Genomic DNA, 18,039 nt, shown 5'->3' on the forward strand with positions numbered 1-18,039 from the left:
CTTACGGACTCCGATGTATGTCTGGTCTGGTACGGAGTACAAAGTGAGGTAATCCCTCCGATCTTTCCGTTTAAATGGCATCCACCACCGTTTAATAATTGCTTCCCTTGCCCTGTTAGTTACCTTCTGCGTCTCCCCCTCCCTTCCTCCCTTCTTTCCTTTTATATATTTTGCTGGGTTGACCGTAGGAATCTCCAGGAGAACGTTCTTATGCGGTGACGAACTGTCCTTTCCGGCTTCTGTTGCTTCCCCACTCCATCAACACGGAGCAGATGGCGGCCTACACAGCAATACGCGCCGAAGGTGATGGTCCCTCCGCAGGCCGATCATCGTCGCAAATGGCTACCACAACGGTTAGTGTAGACGGAATGACATGCGGCGCATGCACCTCTGCTGTGGAAGGGGCTTTTAAAGGTGTCGAAGGGGCGGGTGAGGTCTCCGTGAGCTTGATGATGGGCAGGGCCGTTGTACATCACGATCCTACCCGCCTCCCTGCGGGAAAAGTTGCCGAGATAATCGAAGATTGCGGGTTCGACGCGACAGTTCTTTCCACCGATAGCTCCTCGATCCCGACGTCTGCGCATGGGGCTTTCGAGGCTGAGGAAACGAAAATCGCATCCACCACATTGGCCGTGGAGGGTATGACATGCGGGGCGTGTACCTCCGCAGTGGAAAGCGGTCTAACAGAGACACCTGGTGTACGTTCTGTCAGTGTCTCATTACTTTCAGAGCGTGCGGTAGTGGAGCATGATCTGTCTACGATTTCAGCGGAGCAAATTGCGGAGGTTATTGAGGATCGTGGCTTTGGGGCCAAGGTGTTGGAAACCTTGACGCCCCGGGGTGGCTCTGGCAGCTCTCAGCAATCTGCGGATCCTTCGTCACAGTTAACGGTGACTACTGTGTCCATCGAGGGAATGACGTGCGGTGCATGTACGTCGAGTGTACAGGGTGCCTTCGAAGGGATAGAGGGCTTGGTTCAATTCAACATTAGTTTGCTTGCGGAACGGGCGATTATCACTCACAACGCTAACATCCTTTCGTCTGACAAGATCATCGAGTTGATTGAAGACGCGGGTTTCGATGCCAGAGTAGTTTCAGAAATGCAAGCCCACTCCCAGAAAGGAGGATTAAGCCACGTTACGCTCGACCTTCATGGCCTGCGCGATATGCACTCCGCTACGGGCCTGGAGGACTCCCTCATGCAGAAATCGGGCGTTGTTTCAGCAACTATCACCTTTGCAACATCTCGACTGGTTGTTTCGTACGACACCTCCATGATTGGGATTCGCGCAATCGTGGGCGCGATTGAAGCCGCCGGGTACAATGCCTTGCTGGCAGATTCTGATGATAACAATGCACAGCTGGAATCTCTGGCGAAGACAAAAGAGGTTCTTGAGTGGAGGCGAGCCTTCCTAATTTCACTTTCATTTGCCATTCCCGTGTTTCTGATTAACATGATCCTACCTATGTACCTCCGAAAGATCGATTTCGGCAAATTTCAACTACTTCCGGGCCTCTACCTTGGGGATGTGGCCTGTCTCGCCCTTACAATTCCCGTACAATTTGGCATTGGAAAACGGTTCTATGTCACCAGCTTTAAATCATTAAAGCATCGCTCACCTACTATGGATGTCCTCGTTATACTGGGGACCTCCGCTGCCTTCTTCTACAGTGTTTTTACTATGGTGGTCGCCGTACTTGTCCAGCCCCATACACGACCCAGCACTGTATTCGATACCAGCACGATGCTCATAACTTTCATCACTCTTGGTCGATGGCTAGAAAATAGGGCCAAAGGTCAGACATCAGCGGCTCTCTCTCGGCTCATGTCTCTAGCGCCGTCAATGACAACTATCTATGACGACCCAATTGCTGCTGAGAAACTAGCTGAAGAATGGACCAAGAGTGACACGGCGAACCGACAGCCGTCATCAACCTCCTCTCCAGTTAGCCATAAGATTATCCCGACTGAGCTTCTCGAAATCGGAGACATTATTGTCCTCCATCCAGGAGATAAGGTTTCAGCAGATGGTGTTGTTATTCGCGGCGAAACGTATGTGGACGAGAGTATGATTACCGGTGAAGCTTTACCAATCCACAAGACGAAGGGTAGCATCGTCATTGCAGGCACCGTGAATGGCACAAGCTCTATAGATTTCAAAGTTATTCGTACGGGCAAAGATACTCAGCTCAGCAAGATAGTCAAATTGGTCCAGGACGCGCAAACTAGCCGGGCCTCCATTCAACGAATGGCAGACATTGTTGCCGGCTACTTCGTCCCTACAATCATCGGCCTTGGGCTGACTACATTCTTTGGCTGGATGTTCATGAGCCACTTGCTTCCCAACCCTCCAAAAATTTTCGTTTCAGAAGATGGCGGAGGCAAAGTCATGGTATGCTTAAAACTGTGCATATCTGTCATTGTCTTTGCCTGCCCATGTGCCCTGGGACTCAGCACCCCGACAGCGGTGATGGTTGGTACCGGAGTTGGTGCACAACAAGGCATTCTCGTCAAGGGGGGCGCTGTTCTTGAGAGTGCCACAAAAATAAATCATGTTGTCTTTGACAAGACCGGAACGTTGACGACCGGCAAAATGAGCGTTGCAGAAACAAAAATTGAGCGTCACTGGATGTCAAACGAATGGCGCCGTCAGCTTTGGTGGCTGATTGTTGGACTTGCTGAAATGAACAGCGAACACCCGATTGGCAAGACGATCTTCTCTGCATCAAAGACTGAATCAGGTCACTCGGGAGAAGGTGGGCTACCGGGAAGTTTGGGCGATTTTGATGCCTGTGTTGGCAAAGGCATATCTGCCTTGGTTGAACCTGCCTCCAGCGCTGAACGTATCCGTTATCGTGTTTTAATTGGAAACTCCACTTTCTTGAAATCCAATCATATTCCAGTCCCTGAATCTGCTGAGCAAGTTTCCGACGCACCTAAGGCTCCTGTTGGTATCACCCAGATTCATGTTGCAATTGATGGACAGTTTGCTGGCACCATTCTCCTCCAAGACACCATCAAGGTAACTGCAGTCGCTGCGGTTGCTGCCCTACATCGAATGGGAATCACCACTTCCTTGATAACAGGAGACTCACAAGCGGCCGCTATGGCCATCGCCACAGCAGTTGGTATCCCAGCCGACGCGGTCCATGCCTCCGTTTCCCCATCTGAAAAGCGGTCCATCATCACAAACCTTCAAGAATCCGGTGACTGCGTCGCAATGGTTGGAGACGGTATCAACGACTCCCCCGCCCTTGCCACAGCATCCGTCGGTATCGCCCTCTCATCCGGCACCGACGTTGCGATGGAAGCAGCCGACATTGTCCTCATGCGGCCTGACGACCTTCTTTCCGTGCCCGCAAGTCTCGCTCTCTCCCGCTCCGTCTTCAACCGCATTAAACTAAACCTCATCTGGGCCTGCGCATACAACATCATTGGTCTGCCGTTCGCCATGGGCCTCTTCCTCCCCTTTGGCGGGTACATGCTCCCTCCAATGGCCGCCGGCGCAGCAATGGCTCTCTCCAGTGTTTCGGTCGTCGTCAGCAGTCTCCTCTTGAAATTCTGGAAACGCCCATCCTGGATGGACGCTGAGCTTCTCGAGAAGGAGCTTGCAGCTGGTTTCCGCGGGCCACAGAAGAGCTGGTGGAATGCTGCCCTTTTCTCCGTTACTGGATCTTCTGGTCGGAGAAACGGCCCAGTCCAATGGATCCGCAACGCAACTACAAAGACATGGTCGTATGTCACGGGGAGACCGGTCCAGACAACAAGTCTCGAGGGCGGATATGTCCCTCTCCAGACTGTTGAACCTGCAGTATAAAACTCTGTCTTTTTTTTTCGTTTTTGTGTGTGTGTTGTTGGTTTCCGATTCCAGGTTGTATGTTTGCTGCCTGGTAGGCGTTTATACACCTGCTTATCGAATGTCATTGATGATTTTTTTTTCCTTTTGATTTTTTGATGATGATTGTTGTTGAGTTCACCAACACCCTGGCTAGACCTGGACCTGGGAACTTGTGATTGTCAATGTTTTATGTGCTTGTTTTGCCCGATACCTTTTGTTATTTGTTACGTGATTTATGTTATTGAATGATATACAACCTACACAATACACCTGTACAATTCCTATCCCTGCCCCTGTGCTAGTAGCAGTGTACTTGGTATTCTCTTTCAAAGTAATGCATTCATTTCCTAGCTGAATCCTGTTCTAGCTACAAGGTACACAATGGACTAGACACTGAAAACAAACAAATGCAATGCAAAACACCTCTCATGGCCAAGTCATATTTCAGATCATCAATCATGAAGTAGCGGCAAGTCCAAAGATAAAATGAACAAATTAATGAAAAAAAAAAAAAAAAAAATGGTGATCGTATAATGAGAAATCTGGCCGCAAACTCCTGCTGCTAGTAAAATTGCATTGTGATTTTCTTGCTCTATCTATCTGCACTCAGGTTGGTTAGTGGGCTTCAACTCCCCAAGACGCAGAAGAAGGTTCATCTGAGAGGGCAATGTCCCCGTCACCATCAGTGTCTTTCGTAGAAGGGCTGGATTCCTTGTTTTCTGGGCTGGGTTGGGATGACTGAGCAGGTTGGTCTCGGGACATTTGTTCTGTAGAGCAAGCGTCATTCTCACTACCCGTGTTTAACAGGGTCATTTGAACACCCTTGCCATCCTGGAGACCCATGTCTTCCACGCCGAGAACAGACGGGCCTCGAGCATGAGGGATTTCATCGGCGGGGTCGGCCGGTGTGGCAGAGCTGTCCATCATATCTCCCTCGAGAATGCCCGTCTCTATCGTTTGTTGCTGTTCAGGATTTACTCCTTGGGTCATAATCTGTTGAAGCGGATCTGCAGAGGTCAAAATTCCCGCATCTAGGAGATTTAGTCAGAGGATCTTGCTTTTCAAGAAGTATCAGAATAAATCGAGTATGGGAAATACCGTCGTCCATAGCGGCTCCTTCGGTTTCCGAGGAAGCAGCATTGTTCAGCCACGGGATGGGAGTCAGCAAAGCTCCCCCCAGAGACTCGTCACTCGCTAAAGCATTATCCGTAAACACAAAGGTATTCTCAGTCCCGTTTATGACGCCATTCAGTTGCGTGGCACCGCTTTGCATTGGGAGCGGGAATACGTCTGCGGTACTAGTGACGGAGACAACGCGGTCGACGGCTCGCAAGTAAGCTGGGAGGGTCTTATAATGCACATGGGGACGAAGAATAAGCTCTGCAAGTCTCTGGATAGTATGAGGAGGTTTGGAGGAAAAAAGAGACCTCAGTGTCGATTTAATGGACTGAAGAAGTAATAGTAAGGGTGCCGGGAGGGTCCCGTTTGAGGTGACTATTTGAGATGCGGGCTGGGAATCAGGAACACGTTCGATCGAGGATGGAGGTAACATTGATGACGTTGAAGGTCGTGGCGGGGTCTGTAATTCTGAAGGGGCTGCATTTTCCTTGTTGCTACTCGACGGAGCGGAATTGGGATCTTGCAGCAAGGGCGAGGTGGGCGCGTTCAGCGACGGAGGATGAAGAGGTAAGGTATTTGGAGTCTCTGGGGGGATTTCCGGCATCACGAAAACATTGTACATGATCTAGTTGCATATCGTTAGATCCACAGCGACAAGGCTGGATGAGACGAAGCTCTCGTGCGCGCACATATTCCAATCGCTCAAGCAGCGGCTCGACAAGGCTTGGCCATTTCTCGCTATAATGGACATGTTAGCACTCACAAGACCTCCAGAACACAAATGCGACCAGAGCTAGAGCATACCAATCCATCAAACCGCCATTGGCGGCTATCTCCAAGCTTTCTTCATCTACGGTAAAGCTGAGAGTTAGTCCAGGACACTTCCGAGGGCTGGCGGCGAGGACGGGAGGATGCTCGACGGAGGGGAATCACGACACCCAAAAAATCCAAAGAAACACAGAGGAAGCTTGCTCGAAGCTGGACCTACCTAGAGACATTTCTCCCGGCACTTATCGGAGCCAGAGGGCCACGTCAGGGCGTTGGAAAGGGAAAGCTTCTCTTGAAAGCGCGATCTGCGGTTGCGCAACGAGGCGGTACAAATAAATCAGGACGGCTTGTATTGTGATTACAATACCGTATTGGTGGCGCGGGGAAGGAGCGGCTCTCCCGTCAAATTCTCACTTCTGATTGGTCGATGCAAACGCTTATCATGCTCTCACGTGATGATACCAGATTTTTTTCTTGCCTTCCCGATTAGGCCGAAAGCGGAGTCATGGAGGGGCTGCAATGATTCATTTGTTACTCTGCATTGACTTCAGGTACCTCTTCTCTTCTTAAGTCTACACAACTCCCCTCGAATTCCTTTCCCTATCGCTACATATCTCAAAATGTGGAACTCTCCCAAGGTCGGCATCCTCGGTGGGGGCCAGCTGGGTCGCATGCTGGTTGAATCCGCGAATAGACTCAACATCCAAGTCAATATCCTCGATGCGGAGAGCGCTCCAGCGAAGCAAATTAGTTCCCACGATGGCCATGTCACCGGCTCCTTCAAAGAGCGTGAGGCTGTGCAGGAATTGGCCAAAAAGTGCGATGTCATCACCGCGGAAATTGAGCATGTCGATACCTATGCTTTAGAGGAGGTTGCGTCGCAGGTCCAGATCGAGCCCAGCTGGCAGGCAATTCGCACAATTCAGAATAAGTTCAATCAGAAGGAGCATTTGGCGAAGTATGGTATTCCTATGGCACAACATCGCGAGTTGGTTGAAAATACTGCGGAGGAATTGGCCAAGGTTGGCGGGCAGCTAGGGTATCCCTTGATGCTCAAGTCGAAGACTATGGCTTACGATGGACGTGGTAAGTCTTGGGAAGGAAACACCATACGCGTCACAAAGGGAAAAGGGCTAATAATGGCTTAATTGGTTGATAGGCAACTACCGCATCAACTCTAAAGACGATATCCCAGACGCTCTTGAATTCCTGAAAGGACGTCCATTGTATGCAGAGAAATGGGCCTATTTCCAGAAGGTAGTTTGGTTCCCACCATGCAATACAACAATTATCTCTAACAGAGTTATCCCTAGGAATTGGCTGTTATGGTTGTAAAAACCAAAGACGACATTCTCTCTTACCCCACCGTGGAGACTGTTCAGGAGGACTCGGTATGCAAGCTGGTGTACGCCCCCGCCCGCAATGTATCAGATGCCATCAACCAAAAGGCACAAGAGCTAGCCCGTAAAGCCGTTGCAGCCTTCGATGGGAAGGGTGTTTTCGGTGTCGAAATGTTCCTTCTCGAAGACAACAGCCTCCTCCTTTGCGAGATTGCAAGCCGAATCCACAACTCTGGACACTACACCATCGAAGGATGCGCCCTCTCCCAATTCGATACCCACCTGCGCGCTATCCTCGACCTCCCCATTCCTCCCGAGAGCCTCAAGATCCGCCAGCCATCCATTATGCTCAACATCATCGGTGGGGCTGCTCCAGACACCCACCTCAAGGCCGCAGAGGCCGCTCTCTCCATCCCCAACGCCAGCATCCACCTCTACAGCAAGGGCGCCGCCAAACCAGGCCGTAAAATGGGCCATGTCACAGTGACTGCTGCTACCATGCACGAAGCAGAGGCCTACATCCAGCCCCTAATCGACGTCGTAGACGAGATCCGCTCACAGCGCTCCGACGTCAAGACCCAGCCCCAGAAGTCCGGCCCCTCGAAGCCCGTCCCCTCCGTAGCAGTCATCATGGGTTCCGACAGTGACCTGAAAACCCTGGTTCCGGGACTCAAGCTCCTCCGCGACTTCTTCGGCATCGAGCCCGAAGTCGATATCACCTCTGCTCACCGAACGCCAACCTACATGGCTGAATACTCCGCCAAAGCTGCAGCCCGCGGCATCAAGGTCATCATTGCCGCTGCAGGCGGTGCGGCCCATCTCCCTGGAATGGCTGCTGCGCATACCGCTCTCCCTGTCATCGGTGTACCTGTCAAGGGCAGCTCCTTGGATGGCGTAGATAGCCTCTACAGCATTGTGCAGATGCCTCGAGGTAATTCTTCCTCTCCTCTCTCGCTCCTTCAAACAACCCCAAGTGTTGTTGATCCCTTACTGACATTTTCCCTCTCCAGGTGTCCCCGTCGCCACAGTCGGAATCAACAACAGCATCAACGCGGCTCTCTTAGCCGCTCGCATTCTCGGTGCCTTTGACCCCGCCATCCAGAGCAAGGTCGAGGCCTACGCTGAAAACGCTAGGGCAGAGAACATGGAATTAAAGGGTACGAAAATGCGAGAGCTTGGGTGGGAAAGGTACTTCAATCAAATGTGAGAGGGTGAGCATGATATATATCAGAAAAGTTTCAGGAGTCATTATATAGAGTCATAATAGATTTTCTTTTCTTGTTTATCTTCAATTTTTTTTTTCTTAGTCCATGTAACGTGTTGTAGAAGAAGCCAAAAAGACAAGTCAGGTTTGACTCAGGAAGAACTCGGCAGGGTAGGGCTTTCAATATTCTGTATAATTTCAAAAGGTAGGGTACCCGATTAAAAACTCGATAAACATTGGATTGAATACATGAAGGCCACATAACTCACTCACGCACACAAAAAGGGAGAATAGAAGAGAACCAAGTACAGGCGACAGTAAAAAACAGGCATAGCAATTAAGGTATTAAGAAAAAGGTGCGTATGGGCTATTACAGGTACAACCACAACCCCCTCAAGGTTTTAGGATACAATTTACGCAGCTTGAGGGTTAAAGGCAGTGTCCGTTCCTGCAATCATGGAAATATTCTGGGTAAGCTTGCCGTTCGTCTCGACATGAGTGCGGCCGTTGGTTGTCAAGGTCTTGGTGTGACCATTGGTAACTCCCGCCGCACCACCGTTGGTAACATGGGTCCCTGTACCAGCAGCAGGCTGATCGGCCAACTGACCCGCAGCTGTAGTGTGAGATTTACGAGAGATGTCGGCTGGCTTGGGGATATCAGTTGACTCTGGGGCGGTGCCGATAGTGAAGATTGGAGACTCCCAGCGCTCACCCTTCTTTGCGATCTCGTCATATTCGGTAGCTTTGGTAGTGATGCCGCCAGGTAGTTCGATATCAGGGAAAAGGGAATCCTTCAGTGTGGTTGTAGTCTGCACTTTGGTCTCACGCGGAGCGACTTCGGCAGCTCTGCGCTTTTTATACTCCCATCTGGTACGGAATGCATCCATATACCGGTTGTAGACATTCGGTGCGTCTTCAGGTTTCTCGTGAACAGTTTCCTGGGCGCGCTTGACTTCGCTATGCACCTCGTATGCGAATGCATCGCCCTTCATGAATGCGTCTCGAACTTGTTTCTCGAGCACCTTTTCGAGGACAGGTCGAACCACCCGGAAGAGCAAAGGTTTGAAGATGGTGAAGAGGACCTTATGCTTGGACTTCTTCAACTTCACGGAAATAGTGTCAATCTTGACGGCTACTTTATCTAGCCTGACAAAATGTTGACGGTCCTCTTTGTGAGCAGTAGATGCGGCAATCTTGAATCCAAAACCCGTGCCTCCAAGGAAGATATCCATCACTCCAGTATCGGTAATAGATGGGAAGCCCTGTTTCTTGTCGATATAGTAGCTAACATCTATGAGGAAAATTAGCAAAATGGGTCGTTTCCATTAGCTAAAGAGAGCTTACCCCTAAGATCCGCTTGGATACCCGATACGGAAATCATGATCTGGATCCATTATCAGCGTACTGAATACCAAATGATGTTCTCATAGTGGAGGTGACTCACTTTGTTGTCTCTTTTGTTGCTGATCTTCTTACGTCCCCAACGGAAGTAGTTGTCACTTCCGAATTCTACCACGTTGGGCATGAGGTTGTCACTCTCAATCACTAGATTTTCAATAACCTACATGATTGTTAGCATATTAGGTTCAAGAAAACAGGTAATGATACATACCACATCGGCCATCGGGTCCGAAACTTCAATACGAGGGACAGGGACATAGCGGATATTCTCGAACACAGCGGGCAAAATAACATCCCTAATATCCTTCAGCAGATGCTTCTTGAATGCAACTTTGCCATTCGAATCACGCCCCAGGTCATTGAAGAGTTGCTGCATCGAGTCTCCAAAGGCCTTATTCTGTGGATCTTGGTTAAACTGATCGCCGATAAACTTCAGCTCGTCCAAGATGCGATCTGTGTTGTTCTTGTAGCGCCCACGGAGTAAATACCGTCCATGTTCAGCGAGTTGATCATATTGATGAGACCAGGTATCCTGCATAACATATCCCTGCTCTTGCAAGGTTTTCCTTTGGGCATATATTAGATTCACCATCGCCATAATAGTTTGCTAACAACCCTACCGAATAAAGGTGTTGACATTCTTGAACCATCCCTTCAACTCGGGGTCCTTATCTGCATCACGGTAGATATTTTCCAAGGAGTCAAAAAGGTCATCTAGAGATGTACTATGTGCAAAACGCTCTATCAAAACCTACAATTCAATTCAAGAGTCAGCCTTTGTTGTGAAACAATGTATCCATTGGACCAACATACCCGCAGGTTCTTTTCCATGTTTTGGACATTTTCTTGTCCTCGGACTCCCTGGACATTTCCTGCGCCCTGTTGAGAAATATTCCTTGTTTGACTACCATACTTTTCAGCCATTGAAAGCAATGTTTCGATAGCCTGTTGGTCTATACGTCCGATGGATCACATTATTAGCTTCCCCAGTTCTCATGTTGAGTGGGTTTAACGTAGAAATAGCTAAAACTCACAATCGCGGTGTCCTTGAATCTCTATAACCACCTTCTTAAGGCGCCAGACAGTCTGCTCCCGTCGATCTTGTGGTATTTTCTGAGACAAATAATTCTTCGCTTTGCCGGCCATCTCCCGAGTGCGGTCCTTTTGCTCCTCGGGTATTTTCTCCTTCGCTTGTTGAGTCGCAGCAGTAACGCCAGCATGCGCATCAATATCTGCGATTTGGACTGCCTGTCGGCTGCCGGTGGCAGCTTGAGCAGCGGTATCGACAACGTCGGCAGCTTCCTTTTGCTATAGCAGGTGTGAGAACCTAAATGCCAAGCCTTAGGAAGGCAGGAATAACTCACAGCTTTCTCCTTCTTGAAGCGAGACTTGACCTGGTCTTTGTACTTTGATACATCAGAAGTTTCATGCCAGACATTTTCCTCGGCAGGTTGGTCAATTTGGGCCAGTTGATCCTCTGATGGACGGAGTCTGTCGGCAGCTTTCTGCGATACATCGCTGGCAATATCACGGACGACAATCATAGCATCACTAACTATAAACGAGTTCTAGTCAATCTAATGATCTCCAACAAGGACAATGGTCGATGTACTTACGCAGTTTTCGAAACTCGCCGTTGGTAATTAACAGTGTCCCAAGAGTCTTTAATCCCTCCCTAGCCTGCATCGCATCTTGTTGAGCGGAGTCCTTGGTGATCCCAACTTCTATGTTCTGCACATCTTCCACGCCCACATGTTCTGCTCCCCAAATGAATTCCTGAAGTAGCTGGCCATCATTCTTGCTGAGAATCAGCCTCTTGGCTTGTTCAATCACCCGTCGAAGGTCTTCCACGAGTATTTGACCCTCCTCTGATAGCTCCTGTGATGGATGGGTGAGAGCCTTGAAATTGAGGGCGCTATTCAAAGCAACATCGCATTGCTTATTCTGTTGCGAAAGATACCAGTTAGCAGGCACATAATCGCATCGATTCGAAGACTATTACAGATGGTGGATACTTACAGATGGAAGCTTGCCGTACTTGAAGGCTTTTACGCTCGGTTAGTCTTCATACATTTTGGTCAATTGCGCCTTCGCCTTACCTTGGTAGATTCCGAAGAGATGCAGCTTTTGATTGATGTCCTTTAAAGGCAGTTAGATACAACAGTTCCTTTAATCATGACGAGAGGTTAGGGCCTACCTTTTCCTTCTGTCGGACATCTGTCGGACGATTAACGACCGGTGCAGGCATGATGAAATGCGTCAGGCACTATCACCTCCCAGATGAGTGCGCAGTACGTTTGCAGTGGATAGTAATGGTATGTTTATCTCACGAGAGATCGACGACCGCCACTTTCAATTGAAATCAAAGCTCAGGTGAAACGATGGGAGAAGAGAGAGGGGAGGATTTCAAAACAAGTAAACTATAGGAGAAAGGGGCGTGTCGCTAGGGTATCACTGGAATGAGTCTTGGGGGAGAGAATGCCGGAGAGACACCTGGAGGTCCACCTAGTTTGAAGAAAGGGAGTTAAGGGGGGAAGTGAAGGAGGAAGAAAGGGAAGAAATCAAGGAGAACCCAAATGTTTCTCCTCTTTTATTATCGTTCCTTGCCAGCATCCAGCAACAGCCATTTAGTAGGTAGGCTCGGGCCGTATTGACGTCACGGTGTCGTTGCAGGAGCAACGACTGCAACGAGTCCTCCAAGAATCAAAGTATAAAAAAGTCGAGAGTTCACCCATGATCTCATCTCCAAGGCTTGACCGAATGATGCATGGGAGAGGTTCGGATCGTGGGGATCTGCGGTCGGATCAGGGTCGTTTCGACCAACGGGTCAGCCCACTGATAGCATGGTAATCAACCACGAGTCATCATCGTACAATTGAAGCAAATCAAGGCCATTCCGATTCTCATGGATATATACCTAGGTATTCTGGGTTTGAGACAAGGCCTGCAAAGATTTGGCTGAAGGAAGCTCCGAGCCAACCACCCACCTCGCATGACACGCAAGGGAGGCCCTAGGTAGCTAGGTATCTGGGCCGCGGGGATGGCACTTGGTAGGTACCTGGAGAAACTTTGTTGGGCTGGAAGTTTCCCCGTGAGGAAGCTCGAGACTGAATTCCAAGAATAAGTTGAAGCTGAAAGGTTTGGGAAGTCGACAAGTTTCACGAGTTCTTTCCTGATTGCCTCAAACGGTGTCATCCCGACGTCACCGTCTGAAGTTCGCCGTTGGGGATATTTTGCACCCCAAATTCGCTTCTATATTCATTCGATAACGGAGGATGACAGGTCTCGAAATGAAATGGTGGGACACTGGTGGACCTTGTTTCCGTTCCATAGACATACCCTATGTTGGTAGGCCACGGTCTCAACTCGTCTATAGAAAAGAATGCATGTAAACTTGAACAGGCAGTGCCTAACTTAATCCATGTCTCTAAAGAAACATTTTCACAAGCTTCGTTGTCTCCATGCATATATGCGCTGTCCTAGATGAGAGAAGAGGAGAAAAGTGCTACTTGGTATCCTTCGGCTATACTATGTAGTTTGGTATCAGAACAAGAAAAGTGAAGGTGAACGAACTCCCAGACCAATAAAAGCCTTTGACCCTACATATTCATACACTCATTTTTCATCTATCCCATGCGTCTTTTTTTTTTTTTTTTGGAGTTTTATCGCGTGATTTTCAGGGTTTCCTATCTAGGTTCTCGCTTCGCTAGTATTTGACGAAGCATCCTAAAAGAGGTATTAAATACCTCTTACCCGCGAAGGCGGACATGTCATGGATATCGACAGAAAACGAGGCAAATCATCGTTCTCTTGACCAGTTACCAAACCGCTGTGGTAGATCTCAGCTGAGCTGGAACAAGGTCGACTCGGGCCACTTCCCACTAGCCTTTTCGGAATAGGCCGCCTTCGCCGCTTGGTTGCTCCCCCACTCAGTTACCAAGTTCAAACCAGCGAGGGCCGTCTCAAGTGACACGTCGCTCGAGTCCAGAGTTGAATTAAGCTCGCTTTCGCATTCTGGTCTTGAATCGGGGTTTAGAAGCTGACGGCAAGTAAGATATGCGTGCTTATGCAGAATGCTGTCACCGTGCGCCGAGAGGAATGAGGCGTTCCATTCGTCAAGCTTTTGGGATTTTGGGAGCAGCGTCTCGAATTCCGCGTCGACCACTTCTGCAACCTGGGGCGGAAGGGGCTCAGACAGCTTGTCCAGGGTTTGGCGGAATCGGAGTAGTTGGATGTGTAGAGTTGGATTCGATGCGTCGATCGCGTGTGCTGCTGAGAGACACTTGAGAGCAAGTGCGTACTTGCCTAAACAGGTTATGAGTTAAAAACACAGGCGTTACTTTCCAAAAGTGGGATAAAAATACAAACCTCGTCTAAGATTGACCTCAAATCCAAGGCACTGAGCCTCGATATTCTTAGGGCAGAATTCGAGCAGGGGAGTAAGGAATTTCATCGCATCCTTTAGAGGGTCCTGCGTCTGAACAAGCTTAATGCCTAGCGGGTCCGGATCTTCCTTCTTCACCTCCCCGTCTGAACCCTTAGCAGTAGCAGCAGCAGCTTTCCTTGCCTCGCGCTTCTCCGCTTCGGCCTTTTCAAGTCTTTGCTGCTCCTTCTTGGCCTTCTTGAGGGCCTTCTTCCGTTCAGCGCTATCGCCTTCATCACCATTGAGACCAAGGGGTCCGTGGGCTAGGTCGGGCTGATCATGAAGAAGAATATAGGCCTTGATAGCAGAAAGTGCCATGCGGGCGTAGAAGGGGTGCTCGCGCAGACGGTCCTCCCAGCGAACCATGTCAACGTAAGCACGGATCATACCCTTACGAAGGGAGAAGCTGTGGAAATCAAACTGATCCTCTTGCCAGACATCGAAGATGTTATAAACGGAGTGGAACCGCTTGAGAGCAAGTGCAAGCTTCTTCTGTCGTAGGTAAGACTCGCCATCCTCAGTTAAATACCAAACACACTGCATTTCATGAAGATCGCCAAGGGCTCCGCCAACGGCCTCATTCCGGGTAAACTTGCTCATATTATCAAGTGCCTTGTCGTTCTCATTGTTGCGCAGCTGATATTTGGCGGCCTTGGAGTTGATGTAGCGATCCTTCTCGTCCATTTTCCTAGCCTTCTCCATTTCTTCAGCCGCTTTCTCGAGGTTACCGTAGTGCTTCCATATCCTAGCCTTGGTCATTTGATACTCGACAGCCTTAGGAGACAGTTCGATGGCCTTGTCGACGTTTTCCATGGCCTTGGGGAGATTTCGGCTCAGGCGATAGTTGTAGTGCTGCGCAAGGAAGTAGAACACGGAGGAGAGGAAATCAGTCTTTTCCTTGTCACTCTCGCCTTCAGCAGAACCGTTAGATTGCACAACGGCTGCTCCCGACGCATAACCTTCTACCAGCTCCTGTACGGTATCCCGTTTGCTTGAGTTGGTGTATAGAAGCTTGATGTTCGCGAAGAGAGACGGAACGCCTTTCTTAAGCATACGCTGCAGATATGCATCAGCCGCTTGCTTGAAGTCATCGCCTTCCAGGAAGTCCAGAGGGATTCTGCGAGGGGCATCGCCGCGCGGGTTCTTTTCGACCCAGGAGTCATACACAGCCTTCAGAGCCTTGTGGTCATCGGCTGGGATATCCTTAGCTCTGATCAAAGCGTCATAGTAGATGGAGTTCTCCGGGTTGCGGTCCAGGAGGGCACTGTAGGCTGTAGCCGCTTCCTCTTTTCTATTGAGTCGCAAGAGATAATCCGCTTTCATCTCCATCACGGCAAGCACATCACTGACTCGGTGACCCACAGACTCGAGATTTTCCAGCGCCTTCTCCAGGTCCCCCGACTCAGCGATTATCATATTCTTGTACAGAGTAGCCTCGGAGTGTTCCATGTCTGAAAGTGGCGGTGTAGTCTTCAGCGTCTCCTCGTACGTCGTGAGCACCTTTTCGGCCTCCTCCAAGTCCCCCGAGAGGTGGTGCGCGATGGCCAAAGCGGTCCAATTCTGTCGGAAGGCCGGTCGAGCCTGTAGCATAGCACTCCTGCTTTGTATATAACCTTGATAATCCCGCATTTGCATCTGGAGGAGGGCGAGGTCTCGCTGAATAGGCTGGGATTCCGGCTCGATCCTTAATGCAAATCTATACGCCTTAATGGCCTCCTCATAGTTCTTCGCAGCTCGATAGAGCAACCCGTAAACGTGCCAGCAGATGTGCGATTTCATGTCATTTTTCAGGGCTTCTTTGGCCAGCGCAAAGGCCTCCTCCTGCTGACCTTGGTTGCTCATAATCAGAGCCTTCATCGCTAACGTATCGCCATGGTTAGGGGTTTTCCGGAGGATCTGCTCAGCAGTCTTGATGCCTACATATTTCCAAGGGGGGGAAACAAAAAGGGTGACGGTCAGCCATATATGTTCGTCCGCATGAGCAACCACCACCGTGGTCGATTTGGTCGATCCTTAGGACTCTTCCGCCGATTGGGACTCACCCTTCTTGTATTGCTTGTTTTCATAATGACGAACCACCTGTCGAAACAAGGAGGCGTCCTTGGAACTCAATTGCTGTGGCATGGTAGACGTGGCAGTGTTGGCGAAGCTGGGGGAAGGGGGGGGGGGGTTTCTTGCCAAGTGACCGTTAAAAGAAGCTGATGTGCGCGCGGGGGGGCGGAAGGGAGAAAATGTGGGAACGAAGAGCGATTAGTTAGGCAAACGCATCGATAAGCTATGTATGGGCTAACACTTCTACTATATCAACAACTTCTTTTTATTATTCTTATTCTTGTTCTTGGAAAAAAAAGAAAAATCACATAGAGCAATTATTAACAATTAGTCCCCATACCTAACTCCCAAAGACCACTCCTCTGGACGGCCCTGATGCGGTTGCCAATAGCGCTTCAACTCCGAAGCTCCCAGGACAAGCCCGGCGACAGATGAAATAATTATCCGAGACGACGACTGCATCACCGTCAACCAACCGCAATTTCCAATTCATAGGTATTGAGATTACAAAAATTCTTCCCTCCGGGGTTTCCTCGCGCTCAATTTACTGTTTGTTTGATATGTATCTGCAAGGTCAAGAGACAATACACTGGAGCTAGCGAAATACAGGGCCAACTGACATTGCTTTGGGATATTCGTGAGGAATATATAATGCTGCAGGAGTGCTCTTTCAGGACTATTTTGTGCTGATTGGGATTTGATCTAGGGTTAGGCGAAGTATATTCTACAGCAAGCAGACTCTTGCGGGCCGAGCAAGACTGCTGCTTATAACGAAATCCAAACATATTAATCGTAATTCATTCAGTAGATTAACATTGCCTTCTTTTTCGTACAAATACAGGTAAATGCAAAAAAGCTTCCAAGATAGGGGATTTATCAAGCTCACAAAAAACTTTATATAAACATCAAATGCTGGATTCCGGATTAACTGGTTCATCGCTGATTCTGTTCACGCCAGCGGTTAAGAGCTCCCTCCCAACCTTCAGAAGAGCCGCCGCATCTTTCGGAAACTATTCCCCATGTGCGCGCTCGTATGATCTCTTCCACTGTACGCTGGTTGCGTATGACATTGGCTAACGATTCAGTGCGTGGCTCCCGGGGAAAGAATCTCGCCGAGTATGGATCTAATCTTTCATCGACGACTCGTTCCCGATCTTTCGCAGATTCAGTCTCTCGTAGGAGAAGATCCGGATCATCCGGGTCTGGGCTTGTGGCCACTCCAGCACAATATGTGAGAACATCGGATCGGGTCTGCCAGGAGGGGAACAAGACTTTGTCTTTGAAGTTTTGGCAAGCAGTGGTGTCTATTTGGCGGCCGGCTCTTGAATCTGTCTGGCGCTGAGAAGTAGAGGAAGGATCGAACCCCTCTCGAGCGGGGGTGAACAGCGCGTTGACATTTTGGGTAATTGAATCATCTATCGTGGACCTGGAGAGACTTAAGAAGTCTATTCCACACAGTCATATACCGGTGAGTCTAAATCCGCATGGTTTCCAAGCTAAGCCAATGATGGATGGCACCACATACCTCGAAGTAACCTCTCATTGAAGCAAAACCGAGGACTCAGCTCAGGAGCTGGCGTTGAAGAAGCTTGTGGCATCTTACGACCGTCAAGAGCCCCGGTACTCCTCTCCTGTTTACCCGCAGTGTCCCAGAGCCACTCCAGATTGCTTGTTGCAGAAACGAGTAATGAGCTTCGGAGCTTGGTAAAGAAGCGGACTCAAAGGTGCTCCAGCAGCAAACGAGGGAAATAAGTGGAAAATAGGTTGTAAGAAGATGCTATGAATACCGAGGAAGCTTTTTTATTAGTTTGCGATAGGAAATTTCGAATTCGAAGGCGATCCGGGCCGATGAGAAGCCATGACTTTGTGTCGATGCTTTAAATGACAATCCGC

At 49.4% G+C, this 18,039-nt stretch overlaps 6 protein-coding genes across 6 annotated transcripts; 2 read left to right on the forward strand and 4 right to left on the reverse strand.

Annotated features, from left to right (window-relative positions):
• Nucleotides 1-89: 89 nt before the first annotated feature.
• On the forward strand, nt 90-4,239 carry ctpA (Cu(2+)-transporting P-type ATPase CCC2). The gene has a single exon (XM_040897832.1). The coding sequence runs from the start codon at nt 273-275 to the stop codon at nt 3,816-3,818; it is 3,546 nt and encodes a 1,181-aa protein (XP_040749790.1). The 5' UTR covers nt 90-272; the 3' UTR covers nt 3,819-4,239.
• Nucleotides 4,240-4,340: 101 nt separating this feature from the next.
• On the reverse strand, nt 4,341-6,016 carry P175DRAFT_0504321 (uncharacterized protein). The gene is made up of 5 exons (XM_040897833.1): nt 5,947-6,016; nt 5,763-5,808; nt 5,648-5,696; nt 4,938-5,583; nt 4,341-4,870 (listed from the first exon to the last, which is right to left on the reverse strand). Exons 1-5 carry the CDS (start codon nt 5,954-5,956, stop codon nt 4,455-4,457), a joined length of 1,167 nt encoding a protein of 388 aa, XP_040749791.1. The 5' UTR covers nt 5,957-6,016; the 3' UTR covers nt 4,341-4,454.
• A 251-nt stretch (nt 6,017-6,267) lies between these two features.
• Nucleotides 6,268-8,326, forward strand: P175DRAFT_0485934 (phosphoribosylaminoimidazole carboxylase ADE2). Its single transcript, XM_040895610.1, has 4 exons — nt 6,268-6,812; nt 6,886-6,983; nt 7,040-7,997; nt 8,077-8,326. Exons 1-4 carry the CDS (start codon nt 6,347-6,349, stop codon nt 8,271-8,273), a joined length of 1,719 nt encoding a protein of 572 aa, XP_040749792.1. The 5' UTR covers nt 6,268-6,346; the 3' UTR covers nt 8,274-8,326.
• A 357-nt stretch (nt 8,327-8,683) lies between these two features.
• P175DRAFT_0443602 (uncharacterized protein) lies at nt 8,684-11,919 on the reverse strand (the record flags this gene model as incomplete). Its single annotated transcript, XM_040894191.1, has 12 exons — nt 8,684-9,561; nt 9,615-9,654; nt 9,715-9,831; nt 9,883-10,237; nt 10,292-10,422; nt 10,485-10,624; nt 10,706-10,979; nt 11,036-11,226; nt 11,288-11,615; nt 11,691-11,716; nt 11,771-11,810; nt 11,869-11,919. The coding sequence occupies 12 exons, from the start codon at nt 11,917-11,919 to the stop codon at nt 8,684-8,686; spliced, it is 2,571 nt and encodes an 856-aa protein (XP_040749793.1).
• Nucleotides 11,920-13,070: 1,151 nt separating this feature from the next.
• Nucleotides 13,071-16,259, reverse strand: P175DRAFT_0504325 (peptide alpha-N-acetyltransferase complex A subunit NAT1). The gene is made up of 3 exons (XM_040897834.1): nt 16,137-16,259; nt 14,040-16,010; nt 13,071-13,976 (listed from the first exon to the last, which is right to left on the reverse strand). The coding sequence occupies exons 1-3, from the start codon at nt 16,216-16,218 to the stop codon at nt 13,513-13,515; spliced, it is 2,517 nt and encodes an 838-aa protein (XP_040749794.1). The 5' UTR covers nt 16,219-16,259; the 3' UTR covers nt 13,071-13,512.
• A 662-nt stretch (nt 16,260-16,921) lies between these two features.
• Nucleotides 16,922-18,004, reverse strand: P175DRAFT_0518772 (MIX23 family protein). The gene is made up of 2 exons (XM_040899072.1): nt 17,672-18,004; nt 16,922-17,591 (listed from the first exon to the last, which is right to left on the reverse strand). The coding sequence occupies exons 1-2, from the start codon at nt 17,742-17,744 to the stop codon at nt 17,080-17,082; spliced, it is 585 nt and encodes a 194-aa protein (XP_040749795.1). The 5' UTR covers nt 17,745-18,004; the 3' UTR covers nt 16,922-17,079.
• Between the last annotated feature and the right edge of the window lie 35 nt (nt 18,005-18,039).

Source organism: Aspergillus ochraceoroseus, assembly GCF_002846915.1.
Source record: "Aspergillus ochraceoroseus IBT 24754 chromosome Unknown P175scaffold_8, whole genome shotgun sequence".
NCBI classification, from domain to species: domain Eukaryota; kingdom Fungi; phylum Ascomycota; class Eurotiomycetes; order Eurotiales; family Aspergillaceae; genus Aspergillus; species Aspergillus ochraceoroseus.

Coding starts and splice junctions, on each gene's coding strand:
- ctpA (XM_040897832.1), top strand. CDS start 273: ATGGCGGCCTACACAGCAATACGCGCCGAAGGTGATGGTCCCTCCGCA.
- P175DRAFT_0504325 (XM_040897834.1), bottom strand. CDS start 16,218: ATGCCACAGCAATTGAGTTCCAAGGACGCCTCCTTGTTTCGACAGGTG. Junction 16,011..16,136: donor AAACAAGCAATACAAGAAGG/GTGAGTCCCAAT, acceptor GGAAATATGTAG/GCATCAAGACTGCTGAGCAG. Junction 13,977..14,039: donor TGAGGTCAATCTTAGACGAG/GTTTGTATTTTT, acceptor TAACCTGTTTAG/GCAAGTACGCACTTGCTCTC.
- P175DRAFT_0504321 (XM_040897833.1), bottom strand. Junction 5,697..5,762: donor AATGGCGGTTTGATGGATTG/GTATGCTCTAGC, acceptor TGTCCATTATAG/CGAGAAATGGCCAAGCCTTG. Junction 4,871..4,937: donor AGGAGCCGCTATGGACGACG/GTATTTCCCATA, acceptor TAAATCTCCTAG/ATGCGGGAATTTTGACCTCT.
- P175DRAFT_0485934 (XM_040895610.1), top strand. CDS start 6,347: ATGTGGAACTCTCCCAAGGTCGGCATCCTCGGTGGGGGCCAGCTGGGT. Junction 6,813..6,885: donor TATGGCTTACGATGGACGTG/GTAAGTCTTGGG, acceptor ATTGGTTGATAG/GCAACTACCGCATCAACTCT. Junction 7,998..8,076: donor CATTGTGCAGATGCCTCGAG/GTAATTCTTCCT, acceptor TTCCCTCTCCAG/GTGTCCCCGTCGCCACAGTC.
- P175DRAFT_0518772 (XM_040899072.1), bottom strand. CDS start 17,744: ATGCCACAAGCTTCTTCAACGCCAGCTCCTGAGCTGAGTCCTCGGTTT. Junction 17,592..17,671: donor CAATGAGAGGTTACTTCGAG/GTATGTGGTGCC, acceptor TGTGTGGAATAG/ACTTCTTAAGTCTCTCCAGG.